The sequence below is a fragment of the Podarcis erhardii genome (assembly GCF_964252035.2).
Source record: "Podarcis erhardii genome assembly, chromosome: 1".
Classification (NCBI taxonomy): Eukaryota; Metazoa; Chordata; class Lepidosauria; order Squamata; family Lacertidae; genus Podarcis; species Podarcis erhardii.
Window position 1 is genome coordinate 92,422,390 of NC_138497.1, and position 26,799 is coordinate 92,449,188.

A 26,799-nucleotide genomic window follows, 5' to 3' on the forward strand; every position below is an offset into this window, starting at 1 on the left:
CGTACAATCAGAATTAAGTCTGTCTAAATAACCTGTTAAGAGCCCAGGAACCTTCTACACAATATGTCTTCTGTTTACAATGATAGTAAGGCAATCCACGACATTCCCTAGGATTTCTCTCCTCAGCAAATGCAAACAAACATTAGCAAATATTTAACTCTTTAGTAACAAGGGCCATATGATTTCCTGCTTCAAGGTGCTAAAGGCCATTCCTGTCAACAGCAGGTCAGCTTAATCTGGCAGCTCCTTAGAAATAGGTCACTTTCTATGTAAAGGCCTCATGAACTGTGGGTCACATTATATTGCAGCTGACTAAAACGTATACAAATAAAAAAGGTTTTGTGAATGAGAAGAAGCAAATTTGTTTCTGCTCCTCTTTAAAACAAATAAGAAGGGGTGGGCTAAAGTTACTATTTAATCTGGTGTTGCAATGGCGTGAACTTTTAAGATGTCAAAATGCACTGAAGTCTAGCAAGCAAAATGGCACCTAACCTTCCTAGGAGACTCAGAGGAAGCTTATGTCATTGTTGAGCATACTGTTCGAAATTGCTACATTGACTGGCCATAGCTAGTTAGTACATCATGCACAAGACTAGACTGTTTTGTACAGCCTTGGCTTTGGTTGTGTGCAGCTGCTGCCATGCACAGAATCAGACTTTTATGCTCCTGGCCAGGATGCCAAAGTGTGCGGTTGCTTCCCAAGTACTTCTGAGCATCAATTATGTGATTGTGATAGGAATTTTAGGGTTTTAGATATATGGCAACGTTCATAACCACATGTACATAGATCAGCACAGGAAAGCCAACCTGGAACCATTTTGATTCCTAAACTGAGCAAATGTTTCTCTGCATGGTCAAAATGGAAAAGTCCCCCCATTGTCTCTTTCCTCACAAATCCTGTCTTAAGGACACATTTAAGATACAAGGTGTGAGCCTGTGACCTGGCCCAGGAAATAAGTATTTTACCACTACAAAAGAATGGCCAGGCTCCCCAGGAAATCCAATCAAGTAACCTGCCAGACAGAAGATAAACAAGGACAAGAGAAAAACAACATTTAAATTTCTGTGATGTAGGTGGTGCATAATGTTTCTGGGGGTGGTCTTGATCTACAGAATGGGAATTTCAAAAGTCTTTATAAACCCTTGCACAGCATTGTTCTGGGTCCTCCTCCTCTCCTGCGTGTGAGGGGAGTACCCTGTTGCAACAGATCAATAAAGATCAAGCTTACTAGCTGCTTTGCTTCTCAATATTCTCTGGTTGGCCTCTGTTATTTTCTCCTACCAATAGGGAACCTATGTAAGGACTCTATATGGGCTCTTGGATACCCCATAAGGGAAAAGGGCATATTTTTATTTACAACATGATCAGACTACATGGTGCATTATTTTAATGAAAATGATTAGACAGGTAAGGTAGATTGATGAAAGAGAAAAGATACATCTATCTTTCCCTACCTCGCAGAATGGCACACAACAGTTTAAGTCCATTGCTGAATGTAAGAGGCTGAAAGTTCACAGAGAATACTGCAAAAACATCTCCTGCAGCAAGTTACAGAAGCAAAACACCCACCAGGGCAGTTTAGATAAATGGCCAGTTAAAACATGCAGGAGCAATGCCAGGATGAGCCTCAGGCTCACCCAAGTCTGCAACCATACAGAGACAGCTCCATAGGAACTGGCACCAGCTAAAATACCCATTTTTTTTCCCTCCAGGTTTTTGTGGATATGGGCAGCAAGAAACTGAGCCACCCTGTATTGTTTTCGTAAACAGATAAAGTGATTCATATTTGAGATTTTATTTATTTTTTTGTTTCTATCTGAATGTGACCCATCCCAAGATCACTTACAATTAAGGGCAGGGCAGGACATAAATCTTACAAATAAAAAAATTGCACAAGCAGCTACATGGGGCTGCTCTGGCACCCATGATCACGGCAGCACTTAGAACTGGGGGAATTGCTGCAATCTTGCTTGTGCTTGCTAGCTCACACAGTCTTATCTCCATGTTGTAGCTTGTGTGCTCAGTCAAAGGTTATGAACTAGCCTCCTAAACTTAATCTAAAAACAGTCCACTCTCAAAAATATCCTACCAAAGGGAGCCCCTACTACTGGAAGTATGTATCTCTTTTCAGACACAGATGTTGGTTCCAACCCATGAAGTGAAAGTCTCTTAACACTCTGCACTCGTTCTGATTCTTGTGTTCACTCCTGAAAACCTGGTGAGTTGAACCTAAACAAATATGGATCCTCACATCTTTGGTAATCTCATGAATACTGCTAGCCTGTTGTGTCAAGATTTGAAAATACGAGACCTGAAAGCAACAAACCTACTTTCAGATCTTTTATTGGACTATGACATAAGGGAAGGCTCATTAGATGTTTAAGGTTGTACTGGATACATACACAGGCCAGGTTGAGTAACACTGGTTGAGTGTTTCTAATTTTGAAACAATCAATCACATATTTATTTATTTTTCTGAAAAGATAAATACTGCTCCTTACATTGCAAACTTCTAAACCTTGAGAGGGAAGCACTGTCTCACACCTGAGTACCATTTGGCATTGTAGCAACAGACCTACCATACCTCTGTCAGAATGGTTGTATCATAGGATGGCTGATATTTCTCCCTTTCTTGAGTAGTTTTCTTCTCCATTTTTTCTCTGTCTGTTTTCTGTTTCCTATCTGCTCCTTTAGGCTATAAAGCACACAGAATAAATAGTTTTAAGCCAACAGATAGTGCAGCTATTTCCCTTGATATCCAAACAAAAGTGACACTGAGATTTGTGTTGTTTAATGAATGAACACATCCTATCCACATTGAGTAGTATTTGATCATTACAACCAACAGCCTAGTCTTTGTATTATTTATCTGTACTGTATTGTATTGTGCTCCCTTTAGAAAACTGAGTGTTTTAACCTCATAACAAGCCTGCAAGGCTGAAGAGCGATTTGCTCATGGTCACCAAGTGAATTTCATAACCAAGTGAAAACTGTTCTGAAAATCCCACAACCTTTGTACCTTAAAGACTTTGATCTGGCAGCTTGCAGAATGCAAGTGGTCTGTGTATTCGCCATTCTCATTCTGTTTGAAGGTGTCCATTTGTATCCGGAAGGGTACGCCTTTCTCTCCCCCATGTTTCCTCGGAGTAAATTCTGTACTAATACAATGCACCTAGTGAAAAAGGAATGGTTTGGCTTCAAGTTCTCAGAACAGAACATTTGGTTTTATTATAAAGAAGAGCTGACAAGCCCCAAGTAGGACCAGTGCAGACTTCTAGCCTGTCCATTATCTATAGTCTGTGTACACACCATACCTTTAAGCCACATTTGAAGCAGATTCTCTCCCCCTACCTGCAAAGAATTCTGGACACTGTAGGAAAATGGAAATGGTGGGTCGGTGAGGGGTAATTTAGGGCCCCAGAATTCTTTGACAGAAAGAAGGTGTTTCAAAGGTTTAATGTGTAGGCTGCCATAATCAAGAAATCAGCAAAGGCTACAGTGCACGCTCCCTCTCACCAGCTTCTTTCTATTAAACACAAATTTCCCCTTAACAACTTTCTTAAAAAAATAATAATAAAAGAAAAGGCAACGTTGAGGATTACATTTGCACCAATGTTCTCATTCCAACAATCTCTTACAGTTTTTGCAAAATATATTAGTAATTTGGCACTGCCAGCTGATTTTATTTACTTCTTTGTTCAGTTGATGGTGCTTATTTTCAAAAATGGTTTTTGCACCGGCTGCATGCAGATTGATGATATCAGTCTAGACAACTACCTTTCACCATTACAAGCAACAGTGCCAGCCAGATGAAAAGTGATGGCTTATTGGACTGAACACATTCCTAATAAGTAATATCCAGAACTACTAGTGGGCAATGAGGTTAAGTAAAAGGATTTCTACACCCTGCATGAACAACCATCAAAATATTGCTAGTTTGCTTTGGCCTAGCCAGCTGAGGTGGAAAGGTTTTGTTTTCACTTATTACTTGAAAAGGTTTGATCTTTCTCCCCTTAATATGTTGGATATGTTTTGTTATGGCATATTTGTATTATTCTTTCTACTTGTATTCCTATTATCTCTTCAAAATCTACGAGCACTGTAGGCTTAAAAGAAAATTCAATTATGTGAAATTGTTTTATTTGAATCTATGTAGCTATCAGTAAAAAAAAAAAATTGTCTGCATTATATGAGAACAAGAAACCAAAGCTAGAGTGGAAATCTTCCATCCATTCTGGTTTGGAATTCTCTACATATACTCAATGAAATATGTGTCCCAGAAGATTTTAAAAGGAGAATGTGGTTGTTGCTTTTTTAAAAAAGGAATAAAAAATAGAATGTTATTTCCTTACCTGAATGAATGCTGATGCTCTCTTAGAGGGATCCCACAAAAATTCTACTGTATTCAGCTGTGTGGGGCTGGCTCTGGGATCTAGGATGCCGACTGACAGTGGGATATCTGTAGAAGAAAACCCCTAAAATTTTAAAAAAATTAAAATTGAAGAGCAGAAACAACATTGCAATATAATCACCAGATGCATTCGAAAAATCAGAAAGAAACATAACAAACTCCATTTTGCATGAGAATCAAACCCCTCCTCATCTTGCTGTGACTGCAATTGTAATGCCATTTCTAAATAGTATTCTCATATTAAGAACCATAATGGATGCTTAGGCATGATGTCATTTAAGATGGCTTTTTAACCACAGGGTTTTATGTTGCTGAGTTGTTGTAATTTTATTGATTATGCAGCATTCTGTTTTGGTTTTAAGTGTAAATTAGTTTTCAACAAAAAAAGTGGGGTATAAATATATTTATAATGCAAACAATGAAATACATACCTACATGCTGGGGAGCAGTAGAAAATATACTGTAAAAAAATATAGGATGCTCTGATTCCATGAGGAGGAGCATGACTTGATTTAAAGCTTGCAGTTTTACCATGTGAAAGTGCCTTGAAGAAATATATTGTAGATTACTTCAGGAAACACCTCAAAGGACAACATAATGAAAAGTTCTCACCTATGTCAAGGATGCGATCTCCTGGCCGACTCCACCTCCAGCCTTCGAGCTGCTGGTGCTCCGTGTACTGCAGACGGCGATCATGGAAAACCACACGAATGATGCTCTGTTGAGAGAGAAGAAAAGGGTTGAAGTTAATGAAGTGATTCAGGTACATCTTTTTTTAATGCAGACAAGCTCCACTTTTTTTAATGCAGACAAGCAAGGTGATGTAGCTCTCTACAAAGGTCACCCATCACCATATACACCAAACAGACTAGGAAGAATAATGAGAAACTGAAAGATTTTGTGCCTAAAGACAATCCTGTAGATAACAACTTTGCTGCTACTATATCAGCCAGCTTGGCCAAATTAATTTCATGCTGTAACTGACACCTGGGGAATGTTTTTATCCTTCTGTTGAAAATACACCAGTGGCCAGTCACCAGGATCAAGCTGTAAATATGGCTGAAGGCATACAGCATTTATTCTGTGGGGTACCAATGCCATTTGGTTAGACCTCACATCCCATTTACAGAAGTCTTGTTTTGGTGACACTATCCAGGAAGGAGATTTGAAATATTTTGAACATACAACTTGAACGCCTAAAAACAAAAGGATTAGATTATTTCAAAGAGATGTAATAAAATTACAGATGCGTATGCTGGATGTTGAGGGGTGGGAACACAAATCTAAACAAAAAACCAACAACAAAACAACTTGCTTTTGCAATATGCAGTACAAATATCAGATTTTGCAAATGGCCCCTTTCTTTAAAGCAAAGCCATTTCATTGGAACATTTGTTGAAGGGGGGGGGAATTAGATACTAGAACATCTGTATCCAAATGAAGAACCCATGAAGGAATGGGTGTGAGACTCAAAACTATTCATTCAATGACCTATTTGCATTGATGATCTTTCCTCCTCCCACGTATCTCGGGATCCAGTTGCATTTTGTGAGCGGTGCCTATGACGTGAAAGGTGGATCAGGATAAGAGATTCCTTATGTGGATTCTACAGTGGGATTTGTGATGCTTATTGCAGCTTACTTTGCGCAAGGTGGGACTCCACAATGTTTTGCTAAATGCTTGTTCACATGCTATATTCTTGAGCCCAAAGACTAGGTTTTTAAGTCAAGGAGAAATGTCAAGTTAGTAAATTCTTCATAAAATGACTGGTTTAAGGCTGTGCTGTATTGACCCCCCTACTCACTACATCTATTGCCACATACAAGCAGGAAAGGAGTAAGCGCTGGATGCGGCTGTCAAAGGCCACACCTTGTAGATAAGGATCATGAGTGGTGGCAGCAGCAGTGGTGAAAGGACTGATAGCTAAACACCCTTGACAAGTCATGTATTTACATGCAGAAAGTTATTAAATACCTTTTCCATTTCTCTTTAAATCAAACACAAGATAATACATCTCCCAAATAAGGGTCAAACTATATGTTTCACTTTACAGTTACATCTCTTGCTTTACTTTATCTGTGGAGAGGGATATTTTTTACTGGGATTGCAACATGCAGGTGTGACTACCCCCAATCTTCCGTGGTGTCCATGGGCCCTTTCTCTCTCTCTTGCTTTTTACTAAGCCCTGTAGCTGTTGGGGAGGATATTTGGCGAGTTGCATCTAAGGAGAGAAAGGATAAACCTTCCTTCTTGTTATGCTTCCCAACAACAATTCCCCTCCCTTCCATGGCTGGAATAAGAATTAAAGAAAAGCAAGATATGTAACTGTGGGAGTACAACATGTAGCATGTGAGCAAGCATTAAGGGTCTATTCTGTATCCAAGACATGTGAATGGGAGGTCGGGGGAAGAGGTCTATATCAGTGGTTTTCAAGCTATGTACTCAGGAATGCCATGTGCCCTTAAATACTCATTGGGGCATTTTGCCAACAAAAAAACCCATGATAATAGACATGATCCCCCAAGATACAATTTGTCCATTGCTGCCAATGTTCCTCTGCAATGTGAAGCTCTGAGGAATGTTGGACCCCAAAGTCAGCACTGAGGCCTAAAAGGCCAGGCCAGAAAAATGCTGTATACTAAAAAAATTAAATAACACCCTAGACTAGACCCCAGAACTCTTAAAAACATGTTGGGGGTTGGTGGGGTAAATGCACTATTTGGTCTTTTATGGATAACAGATGTAAAAATTATTCAAAGAAGACAGGAAATCCACTGGTATATACTGGGCTCTAGAAACCAAACTGCCAAGTCCTGCTTGAATCGAAAGGAATTCAGATCAGAAAGCCCACCCCATTCCACCCTGAAGTCCTGCCCTCTCCCTAGTCAATTCTCTTCCAATGGTGTGACCATCTTATTAGAGTGTGCCTGTGTGTAGCAGCAGGAAGAAAATCTCCTTACCTTTACATATTTTGTGTTTAAATCTTGAAACTCTCCCAATTTCCTATTCTCAAGTAGACGGATTTCATAAGACTGACCTAGGAGTTCAAGGAAACATTTCCAAGGTGTTTAAGCATGTTGCAGGTTAAGCATGTTGCAGCAAGAAGAGAAATAGACAGTTGCACTGGCATCAATCATGCTTGGTTGGGAAGGGTGATTTTTTTTCTTTTTGCAATATAGCAAGTTTCTCCCAGGAAATGGTCAGGCATTATTGTAACCTCTTAAGAGAGAAAGACTGAGCCCTTGGCCAGATTATCCATTTGGAAATTTAAAGAACACAGAGTCTTCAAATTCCTTGGCACTTTCTATAAACTTGTCATGTATGGGGGACATAAAGCATATTTATGGTTTAATTAGCATGTCTGCCTCTGGCAGAAAGGCATCTTCAAGCAGTAGGTTCTGAACCATAGACCACTGGTGGTTTACAAGCCCACATGAAGTGTTCCATAACTGGTTTTGTGTTTGTTTGTTTGTTTGTTTGTTTGTTTGTTTGTTGGCTGGCATCTCCTTTTAGCATCGGGATGCACTGTGGAAAAGTGTGCTGTCACAGTCTTGATTGAATATCTAAGCTCTGGATCTTTCCCTCTAGTTGTTTGTGAACAGCTGTATAGACAGGCAGCTTCTGCTGCTGCTCTCAGTCTACAATCCTAAACAAACTAACATAGCATCTATGAACGCAGAGGGACTTCTGAGTAAACACACTGTTACATGGTGCCCCAATCTCTGAGTAGTGAGAGATTTCCAGGGGTTTCAGGGGCTTACCCAGGGTTCGTGTTTCCTTTGGAAATGAGACACACCAGACTGTGGTGATTTTAGGATATATGGTTTATTTATACATATAGACAACCTGAGCCTACGATGAAAGCATTCACAGCATTATCACCCCAAAAGGGTTTTGCTTCTGCTATAGCCACAGTGGCTTTGGATTCAAACAGATGCCAGCCATGGCCCTCTTTCTCAGCTTCCAGCTTGCTGCGTTTAACAGACTGCAACCCTAAAAAAATGCTCTCCTTCAAACTCTGGCCTTTGTCCTGCTAACTAACAGAGCTAGAAGGAGGGGCTACTCCCAAGGGCCATCTGACAGAGTCCCCTCTCTCTAGCCTTCCAAATGGCCCATTGCCTTCCCTTTGTTGTTGGTTAAGGGCTGATCTCCCAAGTGATTTCCTGAACATGGGAAGCTGGTGTGGCCTGCATTTTAACATTTTACTGAATCCAGTGTCTCGCAGCCAATTTCAACACTCCCAAGCACTGAGTAAATTCTAACACTTATTAGACTCAGAAATTTAGGGGTAACTGCCCCCCACAAACTGTGGCTCCCACAACTCATAACACAATACATTGTCAACTGCACTGTCAGCATCCTTAGCAACCAGGAAATTAACTGCTGATTGCTCAGAACAGATGATGCCCACCAAGAACCGAGGCAGCATCCTAAATGATAGACCTAATACAATGGATGCACAAAGCCTTAGAAATATATGTTCTTTACAGAACCGTGATGGTAGAATTGGGTGTACCTCCTGTTCTCTCAGCAGCCAAGTTTATTTACTAACTCCCATAGGATCCCAATTCAAAGACTGACAGGCTGGCTTCTTAAAATCACTCCCAATAAGCACAGTCTTTTAACATACAAGTTTTCAATAAGAACATCTGAGGCATTATTTCCAGATGTACAGATCTGTTCTGCTTTGGACTTGCTAAATGTTATTAGAAACATAGCTGTGTCTGCTTAGTAGACTTATCAACATGAGGCAAATGGTCTAGTCATCAACTTTCAACACAAAGCTACTCTTTTTAGACTATTTATATGTTAAAACAGCCAACAACAACTAGCATACCTCTCTCTCTCTCTCTCTCTCTCTCTCTCTCTATATATATATATATAAAGGTAAAGGTAAAGGACCCCTGGACGAGTAAGTCCAGTCAAAGGCGACGATGGGGAGTGGTGCTCATCTCGCTTTCAGGCCAAGGGAGCCAGCATTTGTCCACAGGCAGCTTTCCGGGTCATGTGTAAGCAACGGAACACCGTGACAGAAGCCACAACACATGGAACTGCTAGGTTGGCAGGAGCTGGGACAGAGCAATGGAAGCTCACCCCGTCGCAGGGATTCGAACCGCCGACCTTCGAAAGCACGCCAGTGCATGTAGATAAATAGGTACCGCTGCGTCAGGAAGGTAAATTGCGTTTCTGTGCGCTCTGGTTTCTGTCACGGTGTTCCATTGCACCACAAGCAGTTTAGTCATGCTGGCCCCATGAGCTGGAAAGCTGTCTGTGGACAAACGCCGGCTCCCTCCGCCTGAAAGCGAGATGAGCGCCGCAACCCCACAGTCACCTTTGGCTGGACTTAACCGTCCAGGGGTTCTTTACACCCACCCACCCCTGATAGGTGATATAATTTAGTTCTGAATGCAAAAAACCATTGTTTAGTAAACAAATATCAGGAACAAGAGCAAAATGATAAATGCAATAAAATCAGGGAGCAGAGCCACAGGAGCTGGTTTTTCAAGTTCCTCCTGCAGCCACCTCCCAACCTTGCACAAGAATGCAGATCAATGTGTAACAAGACAATCTAAAATGGTGATCAGTTTTAAGTTCTGGTTTGACCAGTGGCGGAGTTGACTCTCCAAAGTAAAATGAAATGGCCGGTATATCTCCCTCCTGCAGAGAAAAGAAGAATGCTACTTTTCTGGAACTCACTCCAGGGACAATATTTATTCTGATAGCCTTAACGTTCTACGAAGGATTGCAACCATGGAAATTATGACATTAGCTGTGGCTGGACAAACAGCTCAGGAATAAAATGGAACTTTGTGCAAAAAAGAGAGGCGGGAGGAATGTAGTAATTTGCAAGCAGCAGGAAGCTGTAACTTAGTCTCATGATTGGCCCTACTATTAGGCAGAAGGAGGTGACAGAATCTGGAGCACCATTAAATGCTGCTATGTTTTCACCAACAGAGAAGAACAGCACCATTTGGTTTTTCAAATACTGTATGACATATCTTCTTGGATCTGCAGTATTATTAGTGCTGGTCATGGCCTGGTCTGAAGGCACATAACACCTTCTAAAGTTAAGCAGCTCTGGTTGCAATCAGTGTTTCAATGGCCAAGGGAAACTCCTGGGAAACTCATATATGCCATCTCAAATGCCAGGATGGAAAGGCAGGATAAAAATGTTCTAAATTTAAAATTTAAATTTAAAAATATTGAATAGAAGGATTTCATTTGTGGATATGGTTAGTAACAGTGAGTGTGTGTGTGTTGGGTGTAAAGTTCCTCCTAACCAGTACCAGCCTAAGTCAAGGGTCTCCAACCCTGCACCCACAAAGGCCTTTTTTGGTGTCCCTGAGATGAGCCATAAACCACAGATTCTCAGCTTTCATTTTTTAAAAGAAGTTTCTAGCATTTTTTAGAACCTGAGATGTGAGGCAAAACGTACAAATACCATTCTTCTTTAAAAAATAGGGAGAAATTAGCCTGCCCCACCCTTTCAGTGTTTTACTTTACCCCTTCCCTCCCCCCCCCCCGGAAAATATTCCTGCAGATGCCTATTTGTGAGAGAGGTAAAGATACATTTAAGAGAGAGAAGGAAAGATGGCCATGTGATGTGTGTGTTTGCAGAGGGGGAGAAGTGGGAGATTATGTATGTGAGTATGTATGTATGTATGTATGTATGTATGGTCTGTGAGAGGGAGAAGGGTGTGGGTCAGAGACAGAGATATCTGTGTGTGTCTGTGACCTGTGGTCAATATGTGTGAGACTGTGTGTGTGTGTGTGTGTTAGATATATATATATATATATATATATATATATATATATATATATATATATATCATGTGTGATCTCCACAATCAGGACCACCAGTACATAGCTGACTTCCTTTAATTGAGATTGAGGTGGGGAAACAACAATTACTGTACTCTCTGTGGGGAAACAGCAATGATAGTACTCTCTAATTTTGTGTTATGCCTCCACAGCAGCCATTTTGTGTTTGGTGCCCACAACACTTTACCAAAGTTCAAAATGTGACTGCTGATCCAAAAAGGCTGGCAACCCCTGTCCTATGAGGTACTTGTGAATCAGTGGAAAAGACATGACCATCCAGTCGGCAATCCTTTGACAAATTATAGGTGGTTACCCAATTGAAATTTTAACACAGAAAGAACTGTGGCAACAAAGGAAGACTTCATTGAGGCACAGAATACAATTTGCTGTCACCTATCCCCATTAGACAAGGTAGTCCCATTACAGCTTTGTTAAAAGAACATCTTATGTACATTTGTAGCTTAAAAGGTGTTTTTTTAGACTCAACCACCAGTCTCAGTTTACGTTTCTGCTGCAACTAAGGAGTGTTGAAGAACAGGTTAAATAGATCTGATGAAGTGATAATCAAGGGAAGGCATGTTGGATTTAGAAGCTAAACTGGTCTCTTATCTATGAAAAGACTCCCTTGATGTGACCAATGCGCATTAACTGAATCAACCCAGCAATGAAATGTTACATTCCTCTTTCAATTCAGCTATACAGTGTTTCTGTATATGGGCTTGGGGCCAATATGACAGTTAATGATGTTTTATTCTTAATACTTTGGCAGCTTGAGGCACTGCATTCTTGCAAGCAATGCTTTTATTCACTACATTATTAGAGGCTAAAAAAATATGACATAAAGAGCCTTGTACCTACAAAAGACATACAACAGGAATGGAGTAAGTCAGTGTTTCCCAACCTTGGGTCTCCAGCTGTTTTTGGACTACAACTCCCATCATCCCTTGCTAGCAAGACCAATGATCAGGGATGATGGGAATTGTAGTCCACCAGCAGCTGGAGACCCAAGGTTGGGAAACACTAGAGTAAGTGATAGTAAAACGATAAAATGAGTATTACATTTTACAGCATGCCAATGCCTACAGGATGTAGTCACTGAGATAACCACAAAGTTAAGAGTTTAATCAGGCTACCATTAGTGGCTTACTACTCAGAGGGTGAACCTGCACTGAGGGGAACAACCACCATTCTGCTTTCAGCCACCTCTATCTGTATCTATGCATGCCATATTATATATATATATATATATATATATATATATATATATATATATATATGCTTCCAAACTGCTAGGTTAGCAGGAGTTTGTTAGGGGTGCTGAGAGTTGTTATAAGACCCCTATTCCCCTCACAAAGCTATTGTTCTCAGAGCAGCTATGCAAAAAGCTCTGAAAATTGTAGCATTAAACTGCTTTAAATGTATAGTGCAGACTGGGCCAAAGTTTGGAAGTCAGCAAACTAAACATTTATGTGTTCCCATGACTATTTGGTAGTCCAAGAAAGCTAGTATAATTAACTCCCTTCTCAAGAGATCTAGACATAATAAAGATGGTGAGGCACTACATTTTTAACTAGCCACTACGGAGTACGATCTTCTACCTATACACAAGGATGGGATCCTGTGGCCCTCTGGATGTTGCTGGACTCCAGATTCCATTAGTTCCAGCCAGTATGACTAATTATCAGAGATGGAAGAAACAGCTGGAGGGATTCCCCATTCATGTCAGAGCAAAAGCCACTACAGGGTACATTCAGAAAAGCACAAAATTAACATGAACATTCATTTATAGTGTTACCCATCTCTACTTAACATATATTGTTTGATTTTAAATACCGTATTTTTCGCCCTATAGGACGCACTTTTCCCCCTCCAAAAATGAAGGGGAAATGTGTGTGCGTCCTATGGGGTGAATGCAGGCTTTCGCTGAAGCCTGGAGAGCGAGAAGGGTCGGTGCGCACTGACCCCTCTCGCTCTCCAGGCTTCAGGAAGCTCTGCGCAACCCTCAGGAGACCGGTGCGACTTTGTGCCGGTCTCCCAAGGGTTGCGCAGAGCTGCCTGCATTCCAAAGCCTGGGGTGCACCGGGCTCCCTAGGCTTGCGGATAGCAGGCTGTTCTCAGGGCTGGGGTCGGGGGAAGCTCGCACCAGCCCCGTGCCTGGGGGGGGGGGAATAATTTTTTTCTTTATTCCCCCCCCCCCAAAAAAAAACTAGGTGCGTCCTATGGGGCGAAAAATACGGTATTTATACTAAGTCTTTTAGGACTAGGACAAGATCAGAGGAGGACACCCCTGAAGCAACAGGCATTTACATAATACTTCTAAGAAAGCTGAGTATAATGTATACAGTGCTGCTCCACAATAAAAGAAAGGTAGTAAAAACAAGCCAAGTTCACAATGTTCCTGGGTTGTATGATGCACAGCAACTCCACCTGTCTTTAGAAGGTGGTTTATGGGCTCTTTGTATTTAATAAGACTATTTTCCTCCTGCAATTTAAGCCATATAAATGTAACAGCACTCCATTTAGGACAAAAGAGATGCCTGCCTGCCAACAGTTTTGGGGGGGGGGGTGACAGAAAGGTAACAAATCAAATATTTGAAAGATCTGTCCTTCTGATTAAAGTGTCTGTATTTTACATTTTTTGCTCATGGCAAGCATGCTTCTGCCCTCTGGCAAGTGTGCTGAGCCCCAGCCTTCCTCGCAATCTTAGAACTTGCAGAGATGGGCTGGGATTGTCCTAATAGTTGCACAGCAGCCCCTTACCCCTCCTCTCAACCTCAAGAGTTGGAGGTAGTTCAAGAGCTGCTATGTTGTCAGGTGGCAACCAGCACATCTTGAATATGCAGAGGCCAAACCAACACAAACATCAATTCCAGATCCAAGCTATGTGCTGGTAAGGGGGAGCAGGGAGTTCACACTGCAGTGACATGAGGAGGTGGCCAGGGTTCCTAGCAATCATAATTTTTTCCTTGGTTGCCAAAGTTGGCCAACATTTGTTGCTTCTCTGGCTCTTTTCAGTAAGGAAGGGTGAATTAGTGAATTCTACTATTCAAAGGGGCTTTTTCGAAATCTATTTCGGCTCAGGAGAACCAAACTGTTCTACTCTCACACTATTTTGCACTCTTTGCTGCTTTTTCTCTCTGAAATGCTTGAAACCAGTTATTTTCACATAGAAAAGAGCAACCATTCTAGTCCCATCACCATCACTCCTTTGTGTTCAAACACATTGCATAGCTGAGGTATTGCACTTACGATGGCACCCACCCGTTTATCCTTCCTAGGATCCAAACTATTACCCTATGATTAGGAATCCCATCATTATTTGTGGTTGTCTAGACCCTCTGCCAGGTCATCTGATATACGCATGAAGGACTTGCGGGGAAAGGGAAGTTGTATTGCATTCTTTCAAGCACAGCCTGCACAGATTCATGTCTGCTGAGAATATTGTATGCTGATTGCATCTGAAGCATCTTGTCCCTTTCTAGAGGGAAATAGAGGGATGCAACTATATCTGTAAAGGGTACACTAGGGCCCACGGGCTTCAGTGGGGCTGGGTTTCCATTGCTGTGTTAATATGGGGATTTGCTGGATTTTGTTTTTTTAAAAAAGATCCAGTATAATTAAATGGGTCCTCTTGAACTGGCATGATTTTTATCCCTTCAATCACCACCAATTACATCTGCCTCCACAGAATCCTCAGACTCAGCATCTTCACTACTGCTATGGTAAAAACAAGGCAACCACAGATCTTTATGAATCCTCATGAGTTTTACAAGGGATCCCCCAAAAGTCACCATCATAGGTAAGCTCTGTTTCCATAGATGTAAGAAAGGGATGGGGTTTTTTTGGTATGTTGCTCTAGATCCATTATTTTTATAGTTTAGTCCAGGGCTGTCTAGTTTATATAGTTTAGTCCAGTTCAATCGCTATCTACCGGTCGATGCCGGGATCCTCCCCCCCCCAAAAAAAACAACCTATAGCTAAAAGGTAACCATGCTTGCTATGTTGTGTTGTGAGGAAATGGAATCACTGGCCAAACAAAACTTATGGGTTCTCAAATTTAAAGTCTTCCTAGATCAAGAAACTAAGAATGTAAAAGGGAGCCTTTAGCAAAATTAAAAATACAAACACCATAGCAGCAGCTCTTTTAAAGTAATACATTATTTAAGATACCAATTGTGTAACATTCCTAATGAAGAACATTTACATGAGCAATCCCCATAGCACTTAGTAGCCACTGTCTTTCTCATCACCATGTCTCCTACACATAATCACATATCATCATGGAACATATCCCATTCCAGAACAGGACTTTAAATCACTTCATCAGTAGTAATTAGAACTACTTTTGGAAGCATACAGTGAACTGTGTTCAAAAACAAAACTTTTTTAAAAAAAACACATTACAGAGAAAACTGCACAATAAGGATGCAGGAACTGATTATACAAGAAGGCACAATTCCGCCCCCCCCCCACTATGTTGCAGGTCCATTTCTGAAATTATATGAAGCTTGGAAAGCTGTATATTATCTGACCACGTTGTGTGCTCTGAGATAAGATATTACTTTTCCTGCTGATATAGAGCTGGAGGTGTAGGATAAAATAACTAAGGTCATGCACTTTAAAAAAATGATTTAAAGAGAATTATTTCGGTACCAAGTACTGTAAGCTTGCTGCATGCACAAAACCCAGAGCAACACTGGCTCACAACTTAGGTATATCTATTTGGCACATTATTCCCATTTTTGCAACCACATTTTCTAAAATATCTGCAATTCAGACAGGCATAAGTCACCTTATTAAAAGAAAAGAAAATTGAAATGCTTTAGGTAGGACTAATTCATACATTACTGGAGCAGCCTCCGAGCTGCTTCCTTGTGGTTACATCTAATGCTAATCTAGTAACATCTGTCAAGAGGAAACATTGAGAGTTGGACAAAATGACAGAGGGACACAAAGTGGTGTGGGAAGGATCCACATCACTCGTTGAACCCATAAAATTCCTCTCTGCAGAGACTTGCCAAGGTGGCTGATCATGGGAAAGTGGCTCCCATGTCAACACAGTAACACATGTGCCATGGGTGTGAGAGGGGTAGGAATGAAGAGAACCAACTCACAACATACACAACTTCATTATTCCTTCAAACATTAAAAAAAAACACCACCCAAAGCAAAACCCTGACCAACAAGAAATAAGTATCTGTGTAATGACAGTGCCCAACTCATTTGCAGGGTAGAGAAAGGGAGAATAATGCTGAGTGCCTCAGCAGATCCTGGAAGAGGTTGGTCCCTGTTGCCCTTCTAAGCCAATATTTTCACCTCTCAGCATTGAGCTGGTCTTCAATCTTATTGGAGCAGACCACTAAGGTGTTACCAGAAGTCAAGTACCACATTTCAAAGGACAACAAAGAAGAACTGCTCATCAGAACCATATATCCTTTGTTGGCTATATGTCAACTCTCAGCTTCACAGAAATATTAGTCTGGTGTTTAAAGATCTGACCTCTACACTTCTGTTCCATTCTCTTTCATGTAATGTTCTCTGAGCTTGCTGCATGCACTGACCAGAGTGTCACACATGTGGTTTTGGCAACTGTCAGGCCAAAAAGAACTGAAGAATTGCTGTATTTAGTCTGGCAAATTCTGGAGTGCAATTTTCTATTTAATTGTGTTAGTCTTACCTTGGTTTAGATACGTCAGTGTCTCCTCATGAAGCTTCACAGCAGGGGATGTGGCCGCACAGAGCACATACTGAAATGGAGGGAGTTTTGCGTCATTCTCAGGGGAGAGTTGAGGCTCTTCCTGTTTAAAGATTGGGAGCGCGAGTACATCACTGAAACAACACAATGCATACCCAGTTAGCAACACTGCATTACAACTCTGATCATACAGAAGTACTGACGCAATAACAAAGGTTGAAGGCAGGATCCGTAGGACCCATATCCCACAAGCAAACATTGTTTTTGCTATGATCAGTTTACCAGAAAGCCAATACGACAAATTCATTAATGAAACATTTGCAATATGTGCAAATATAGTTAAAGGGTATAGTAAGGGTAGAAAAGTCTACTCCAACAAAACCATTCTGGCTTCACTTACTTACACCACCAATGTTCACCCATAAATACACATTCCTGCCATTATTCCCACAACATGCAATGTAGCAAATATGTTGGAAAGCACTGAGGGCTAACACACACACAAACACACACACACACACACACACAGAGAGAGAGAGAGAGAGAGAGAGAGAGAGAGAGCGCACATTGCGAAAGGAAGATGCCAACACATCTGAGTTGGATTTTTACAAAGAGAAGGATTAAGATTTTGCTGAGAAATGGTCTTGAGCAGGCATAGACAAACTCGGCCCTCCAGATGTTTTGAGACTACAATTCCCATCATCCCTGACCACGGGTCCTGTTAGCTAGGGATGATGGGAGTTGTAGTCCCAAAACATCTGGAGGGCCTATGCCTGGTCTTGAGCTAAATAATGAGGTACTCTTTCTCAAAACCAAACAGCTGAATCCAAGGACAAGTAAACAAGCCAAGAAATTCAGTTCCTTCAAACCTTCCTTGTACCTAACAGCTCCCATGTAGCACTATGAAATGCCTCCTCTCAGTTTAATGTCCCAAAAAGTACCCCTTCAAAGAAATAATTTAGAACCTCAAACCAGCATCTGTTTCCAACTCACAACAGTTCAATCAACATCTCCCTCACCAGAAATTGCACATAAATAGGTGTGTGAGAGCCCCCCCCCCCCCGCAACACCAATATGTCAGGTTTAACATGCAAAGTAGGCATTTCTTCAGTGTTGGGCAATGAGTTTAATCAAGACTAAGCAATGGACATTGTTTGAAGATGGCAATCTGGATTCCTATCAGATTGCTGCACTGTATACTTATCACATTAAATGGACATCAAAATATTTATTTTGTCAACAAGAACATTTTGCTTATATAGTTGGCAGCTGAAGACATGAGCTGCTGGTCAGAATATATTTTCAAGATCTAATGATCAGCCCAATTAAAGAAGTGCTTAGAAGACAGCTGAAAATAACTACATTTATTCTACATTAGAAAGACAGATCTCTTAAGATTTTGCTTTGTGATGCAAGAAATGGGTTTTCAAAGGGGAAGAACTAAAGAGAGAGTGGAATTAGAAGGGTTAGTAAGGTAAAGGATGCCTGGATGGTTAAGTCCAGTCAAAGGCAACTATGGGGTGTGGTGCTCATCTTGCTTTTCAGGTCGAGGGAGCCGGCATTTGTCCACAGACAGCTTTCTGAGTCACGTGGACAGCATGACTAAACTGCTACTGGCACATGGAGGACCATGACGAGTGCCAGAGCACACAGAAATGCTGTTTATCTTCCCACCACAGCGGTATCTATTTATCTACTTGTACTGGTATGCTTTTGAACTGCTAGGTTGGCAGAAGCTTGGGCAGAGCAGAGGGAGCTCACCCCATTGCATGGATTCAGCGCCACCACTGAGCTTCTTGGGATTGCTGATCAGAAGGTTGGCAGTTCGAATCTGCCAATGGCGTGAACAGCTTCTGCCAACCTAGAAGGGTTAGTACAATAGGCAAAGAGCTATACAGACAATTGAAGCCCCATCCTAAGCGGCAAAAGCCTCAAAGTAGCAATAGAAAACCCTTTCCATCCACTACTCCAACAAAAAATGCTAGCCAAGGTAGTTGCCTAGTGTTACCTTAAGGCTATTCCCACTCAGAGAACAATGTGCAAAAACTTATACAAAGCACATATGAATTCCATACCCTAAGCATTAGATAAATGGAGATGGGTGCACAACACTTCCCTGGGTGACATTTTCTCTTCTGGTGGATATTCACGTTTATGCTATGTTTAGACTGCAGACTTGCGTTTATAAGTTTCTGAACATGTTAGGCCACATTCTAAGGCTGCTGAACTAGTCACAAGACTGAGAACCTATGCAAGAGTGTCATGAATTTGCCTCTTTTACAAGTGCATCATCAAGTAGTACATTAGTGCACTGTACATACAGCATAAGGTGCCTAGTTTTAACGAGATAGAAAAAATCTACTTCCAATAATTTTGTATCAGTACTTGGTTCAAGTCAAAACCAATGCCATTTTGTAACTGATTACATTAGAATACCAATATCTGAGCTGAAAGAGTAATAACATACTTCCCAGCTTCTCTAATCAAATCAAACTAGTTTTGCTCCCTTGGTCTGATCATTATGTTTTGGTTATCCAAAATATACAGCACAATCTTCTTTACACGTTAAAAGTAATTTGGAAAATTTTTATTGAATGGGGGGGGTGTACACTTGAAAATGCTGGCAGCATTAAGATAAATTTAACAGTGTAAATAAGTTTTGATGGTTGTAATAATGGAATACTGAATGGTTTAGTTTATGTAAAATATGCAGGGATTTATGGTATGCAAAATGAACCATGTAATGAGAAGAAGGGAAGTCACTGATACTATAAGGCTGTTTAAATGAGTATTTAAAATTGTAAAACAGAAAATCTAATTATACACACACACACACACACACACACACACACACAGTCATACCTCGGGATACAGACACTTCAGGTTGTGTGTTTTTTGGGTTACGGACGTGCCGAAACCCGGAAGTACCAGAATGGGTTACTTCCAGGTTTCGGCAGCCATGCATGCGCAGAGTGCTAAATTGCACTCTGCGCATGCACAGAAGTGCTGAATTGCAACCCGCGTGTGCACAGACATGGCGCTGTGGGTTGCGAATGCTGCAGGTTGCGAATGTGCCTCCTGCACGGATCACGTTCGCAACCCGAGCGTCCACTGTATATATATGTGCAGCAAAGATGCCCATCATTTTAAGTACACATTTTGGTCCAATAGTCATCATGAAACCTCTTGGCATTTCAGTTAGGGGACCAATTTTCATGAAATTTAATGCCAAGTATACCTATATGTATCAAGGCAAGGATGGAGAATCTGGCTTCTGAGCCCATTGAACAAAACATGCTAATTTGGCAATATTTTGTGACAAAAAGTCCTTAACTGAGAGAAATTGACATTTTATCTGATGGAGAAAAAAGGACACATCAACCATAGTGTTAAGCATGTGACTAAATTACTTACTTCACTGCATTTAAGATGCTTTTCGTAACCTTGCACCCAAACAACATGTGATGCTCAGTCACATGTAGTTTCTTTCATTTTGCAAAAAACGTAGGCATGCGTGGAAGCTATAATCTGCATGAAAAATGTTGTTTGTGGAGCAGGCCAAGGCAGTGGCACTTCTTACTTCCTCACCTCTACTGTGGTCTTCTCACTAATGCCCTTCCCTGCCAGTTTAGAGAATGTGATTTTTGGCAGGAGGGGAACCATTATATGTACTTTACACATCTAGTTGTAAAAAGTTGGTCCAGCATAGTGGCAACCTCAGTTCAAACCTCACTTTAATCATTAACTCAGTGAATGGCCTTAGGTAAACTACTATCTCTCAGAATCGGATCTGCTGTATGCAGGCAATATTGCTTCAACTCACAGGTTTACTACAAATAAGGTACTGAGAGGGTATGGGAAATGCTTTGAACATCAGGGGAAGCGCTGAGCATTTAATGACAGATATTATTATTATCATCAAAACCTGAGCAGTAGTGAGTGCTATGAATACATTAGTGTTAACCAACCACTCCTTTATTAAGCAAGGTAGTGAGCCAGTGCATACTTACTCAGAAGCAAGCCCTTCCAAGTTCAACAGAACTCCCACTGTTCTAGGAGCATTTTCCGACAGGCAATTTCATTAGCACGAGCAGTTTCTAAGCTCTGGGCACAGTACTGAGCCTAAGATTTCAGATTAAAACTGCAAAGTGAAAGGAAAGGAGGACCTTTTTCTGCCTCCCCAATTCCAGCTACCCTCTAAAGACTGGAGAAGAGACCCTCTTAAGAATATTAAGGGGTGGGCAGGGAAAGGACTAGATCACGTGAAAAATGAACTTATTTTAGCTGTAGTTCATTCATTTTCAGCTTTGTACTCTTGTTATTAAAAAAGCGTGCCTAGACATTCTGCTGTTGCGCCCATAAGCTGAGTTTAAGGTGCCATTTAGCTCTGAGCTTTCATATCTCAGTTTCTAATGCTGAGTGTGAATAAGACCTTTGCTTCAGTTAGGGAAGTGTCATGTGCTAGGATAGCTCTAACCTGCTGTCCTTCAGATGTTTCTGGACTCCAACTCGCTTCAACCCTGTCTGGCCATGCTGCTCAGAGTCCAACATCTGGCACCAGATTGGTTGCCCTTATGTTAGGGGCTCTGGCTTAACAGCAGCGTAGTGGGACAGAGCAGCAACAGAGCTCTCATTGAAAATACAAGAGCCATCTTCATTAACTCTGGGAAGTCATGAGCACTTTCCCTATTAGGGAAGCTAATGGAGATGGAGCACAGGTATTATATAACTAATATCTCCTGGGTAGGGACAATGAAAAATAATTAGAATGCTTTAAAGACGCACCCCAGAGGTATACCTACCTTACCACACAGCTCAGGGTTAAGCAGAGAAGGTTGGTCCACAACAATGGTTTTGCATCTCTTATAGCAAGGACTATTTACAGCATGCCAATTTATTTGTTTTAGAGCCACTTACATTTATCGCCTCACCCCATGCCACAGAATAGGTTTGGCATAGTTATGCAATTCAAAAGGCTCACCATCTTAACATTACAAGAAGGACAAAGCAAGGTTAACAAAAGGAGGAAAAGAAATCCTTAAAGAATACTGACCTACCCCTTCCAGAATTACTCCACCAAAATCTTTGCAGTTCAGTTCTACCAGCTGCCTAAATTTAGGCACGTCCACACCTAGTTGTGAAACTCTATAAAGTACTCATGCAGTGGTTCACTCTCTCATCAGCTGACCTAGGAGAATCTCCCTTGTTTTATATTTTGCACTATTTGTTTGTTTTAGTATATTGAAATTGTAAAACACTTAGGTAAGAGGGGGGAAATAGACAAATAGAACCGATCCAATAGAAAAAGCAACCTAACCTTCCATTTTACAAATTCAAAACAGGAGCAAAAAACCTCAAATATTTTGTCTGTTACAGGATGCACTGGATATGTTGCTCGCTACTCTGAGTGAGAAAAATAGATAAACTGCTTCTGTAGCTGACTGCATGGGCAGATATTTAGTACAGTGCTACTCAAAGTGTTGATCCACAAATTGGTCCTGTTCCACGGGCGATGAGCTGCCAGTCCACAGTGACTCCACCCCAGCTTCAGGGACCAAATATGGTACTGGTCCCTGGCACCTGGAGGTGGGCAATGCCAGTCCACCACATCAAATAATTTGAGAAACACTGGCTTAATATACAGGTGCTGGGTCCAGAATAAGGATTGAAGAGACAAAGTACTTTCATTCACACCAATAATAATCTCTGCTCCATACCACTGGTAAAATGATACACAATGTATTCAAGCAAACTCTTACATAATCAAGATTTGTTACTTTTAATAATAATAATAATAATAATAATAATAATAATAATACCTTTATTGTCAATGTACAATTTGTGTATGAAATTTTACTGCAGATTGTATGAGAAGCTAACTTATTGTTTCTACACTTTCCCTAATAAATAATCTTCCACACTTTCCCCCCCTTTCCCACATTTTTTTTAACTAAGGAGATAGTAAAATAAAAGTTGTTTTTTTTCGCCCAATACAGTGGATGCTCGGGTTGTGAATGTGATCCATGCGGGAGGCACGTTTGCAACCCGCAGCATTCCCAACCTGCAGTGCCGTGTCTGCGCATGCGCACACTGTGATTCGGCGCTTCTGCGAATGCGCAAAGAGCAATTTAGCACTTCTGCGCATGTGCCAAAACCCGGAAGTAACCTGTTCCGGTACTTCCGGGTTCGGCGTGGTGCGCAACCCGAAAATACACAACCTGAAGCGTCTGTAACCCAAGGTATGACTGTACAAAGAAACACCCTCTTGGTTGTAAAGAACACAAGCGTAGTCCTCCGTGCACCTATATACACCTTACAGAAAAGTTATTATCAATAGTAGCTTCTGATGCACAAAAAGAAAATGGCAAAAAAGTTGCAAAAAGGAAAGTTGGTAACAGCTGTCAATATTGTTGTTATGGTACATGAATATAAATCAAGCCAACATTAACAGTTTCAGTTCAACCACATGTAGAAATTGATTGCAGAGTTTACCTTGCATTAACTGCCACTGAACCTGCTTGAATTTCAGTGGGAGGGGTGGTGGAGGTGGTGAGAGAGATGAAGTAAAAATATCCTCAAAAAACAGAGCATAAAGCAAGGTTAATGTTCTGTCACAAATCTGAAATAGGTAAGAGTTGCCCCGAGAGACTTTTGTGCCTTTTAAAAAGTTGAAACAGAACTGTTTCACCAAGGGTAGAATTTCCTATCAAAGGGCAAAAGGATGGGGGAAAGGTGCAGCTAGCAGCAGACAGGTGTCTTCTTCAGGGTTTGGGTACAAGAATGGTCCTGAGTGAGAGATCCCACAAAACAGCAACAGCAACATTAGCCTTGAACAGTACTGAGACCAGGACAAGACTCAAGTCAACACATACACACATGTTCATACCATGGAACCAGCACCACACTGTGCCAGCGAAGGGTGTAGGAAGAACACAAGAGCCTGTACCAACAGCACATTCAAACCATTAGTGCATCATGTGTTGCTCTATATGGCTTGGCTTTTGCCTGCTTATTGGTGTCTAGACTGCCAAACAAGTTATAACATGGAAAACTGTTAGGCATGAAACCTAAGTGATGGCATGAAACCTAAGCGATTGCAATTTAAGTTTGCCATTTGCTCCTACACTCCATTTTTAAAACCAGCTAAATGCAAACTTTATGGCTTCAGTATCAAACCAGCTTTCTCTCCCCCTCACACCCCAATTTGTGTTCACCATCCAGTCTGATGCATTTGTCATGTTAAAAGCTTCTTCACAGTTTTCTGACATTTTTGTTGGTCCTACCAAAGGCACTGCTTGACTATTGATTTTGAAACAGCATTCTAGACACAGTTCAAAAGCAGATAAAAATCACACTATTAAAATAAAAACACAACTGTACAAGTATAGCTTTCTGTTGGGAAGGGCTGGAATGTAGGTTTTCCATTTGCTATCTTTTACATTACCCACTGCCCCTTTTGCTAAATAAATAAAATGTGACCAATGTGGAAATAAGGCAGGAAAAAACTGGATTAAACAAGCCCAGTAAAGTGAATGAAAAGGATCTAGTCGTCATCATTCAAACGAGGGGAGGAGATAAGAATGAGAGAAAGCTGGTTTGGAAAGCTAGTGCCTCTATCTGCAAGACATTTGCCAGTGCTTGCAAGACACTTGCTCAGTTCTCAAAGACCACTTTGCTAAATCTTCCCAGACCTGTTCATAGAGGGATTAATTTAAAGGATAGATCTATGGACTCTACCAGTGGCGTAGCGTGGGGGGTGCAGGGGGGGCCGGCCACACAGGGCACAACATCTGGGGGTTAGGGTTAGGGGGCGCAAATCCATGGGTTAGGGGGCGCAAATCCACGGGTTAGGGGGTGCAAATTACTTGCCTTGCCCCGGGTGCTGACAACCCACGCTACGCCACTGGACTCTACTAAAAAAAAGCCCATGCCGTACTAAATTTGCTACTGTTTAAGGTGCTGTAAGGCTTGGTTACCCCATCGTTTAAGGATGGCTGGAAGTGCTAGTCTGTTCCAGCAATCAATCTCTTGTGATACCTTAAAGATGAACCATTTTATTATGCCATACATTGTCATGGACTAGAGTCCACTTCATCAAAACACATGAAGTGTTAGATAGTACTTAACTGGCAAATTCAGTACAATTATATGCATGACTGTAGAGTACTGTATGCACATCTCTAGAGTTGAAGAGGTGCATATGTATATACTTGCCATTCCACGATTACACTTCATGCATCTGATGAAATGGACAGCAGTCCAGGAAAGCTTATGGCACAATAAAATTGTTAGTCTTTAAGATACCATAAGAATATTTGTTGCTTTTGTGGCAAACGATGTTGCAGTGGCTACTCTTCTAGAAATAGTTACAAAGCTTTTCGTTATACCACAGTTAACAGATTCACAGTCATGAACACCAAGTGTGATCCTTACCCTCTCATAAGATGCCCTGGGAGAGAAAAGTCTGAGCAATCTATAAGTGCACAAACACAACACAGGACTCTGTGTTAATTAATCCAAACTAAATAACTACTTGGGCACCAGAGCTTCCACCTCACTCACAGCTGTGCAGCTTTTCAGTGACAAATTACTGGAAAGGCATTAAGAGGTAATCGGCATTAAATGACCAGGGCTAGAAGCTGCAGTCACCAGGCTCCTTTAAGTTTTCTGGAATTTCCACTTGTTCAAACCCACATCATACTTCCCCCCACCCCCCAAAAAAGTGGGAAATGTACAAACAAGTTCAAACCATTAAGAGAACCCACAGAGAGGGCAGCTCTCCCTAGCTATCACAGGTGAGCATGATAACCCACAGCTGCCTCACTCTCTCCTCCTGCTCCAGAGAATGGCGCCCATCCAGCTCCCTGAAACAGACTAGTCCATCTCAGCTGCCACTGCTCAGCAACCCATCCCTGACCACAAGATTCACACACACAGATGAGGTCTAAATGGAGTCCACTTTCACAAATCCACATCTTTCCGAGATGGCGCCTATCCTTGCCGGTGACGCAGCTACATAAAGATCCATTATTTATACCAGAATCCTCTGGATTCTGAAACTTCAGAAACTGCACACGCACACCACACACGTGTCTTTTCCTCTCTCTCCCTCTCCTCAGAAACAAACACCTATTTAGATTAGGGTTACCAGACGTCCCCGTTTCCCGGGGACAGTCCCCAGATTTGCAAATCTGTCCCTGGGAAACGTGGCAGCGGCAGCCTCAGCAGCCCGGAGCCAGCCTGGTAGTGCAGTTGGCTCTGGCTGGCTTCAGGATCTGCCCGCTGCCATGGCGCCTGCCATTTTTCCTGCGCCATGGCAGCGAGCAGCTCCTGAAGCCAGCCAGAGCCAACTGCACTACCAGGCTGGCCCCTCCTGGGCAACGACCGGCTGCCCCCATTATTCCCGAGCCTCCCCTGAACTGTCAAAACAAAGGGGGAAGGAGATCAGGGAAGGCTCAGGAGTCACAGGCAGGCAGCGCGCCATTGCCCAGTTTTTTTAAAAAAATGCACATTTATGTTTCACAGGGTGTGAAAGAAGGGCTTTGCATGTGTGCTTCGGCCCAGGGTCTTTTGCCACACCATCCCCACTACAGTGGTACCTCGGGTTACATACGCTTCAGGTTACAGACTCCGCTAACCCAGTAATAGTGCTTCAGGATGAGAAGAGAAATCATGTTCCAGCGGTGCAGCAGCCGCAGGAGGTCCCATTAGCTAAAGTGGTGCTTCAGGTTAAGAACAGTTTCAGGTTAAGAACGGACCTCTGGAACGAATTAAGTACTTAACCCGAGGTACCACTGTACTGACTTCCTGTTGCTACTCACCTTAAAAAAAAAAAGTGTCCCCGATTCATTGAAAAAAAATCTGGTAACA

General features: G+C 41.6%; 1 protein-coding gene across 2 annotated transcripts in view; it reads right to left on the reverse strand.

Moving 5' to 3' along the window:
* TFCP2L1 (transcription factor CP2 like 1) overlaps positions 1-26,799 on the reverse strand; it is a 40,679-nt gene that overhangs the window by 13,076 nt on the left and 804 nt on the right. For both annotated transcript variants that reach the window (XR_014154063.1, XM_081853003.1), the window contains exons 2-7: positions 16,912-17,063; positions 7,373-7,449; positions 5,025-5,130; positions 4,354-4,460; positions 3,021-3,173; positions 2,586-2,696 (exon numbers count right to left, since the gene is read on the reverse strand). Coding sequence is in view for 1 of the 2 variants with exons in the window: in XM_081853003.1 (XP_081709129.1) it covers positions 2,586-2,696; positions 3,021-3,173; positions 4,354-4,460; positions 5,025-5,130; positions 7,373-7,449; positions 16,912-17,063 (706 nt within the window). In the remaining variant the exon portion in view is untranslated. The remainder of the gene's footprint in view (positions 1-2,585; positions 2,697-3,020; positions 3,174-4,353; positions 4,461-5,024; positions 5,131-7,372; positions 7,450-16,911; positions 17,064-26,799) is intronic.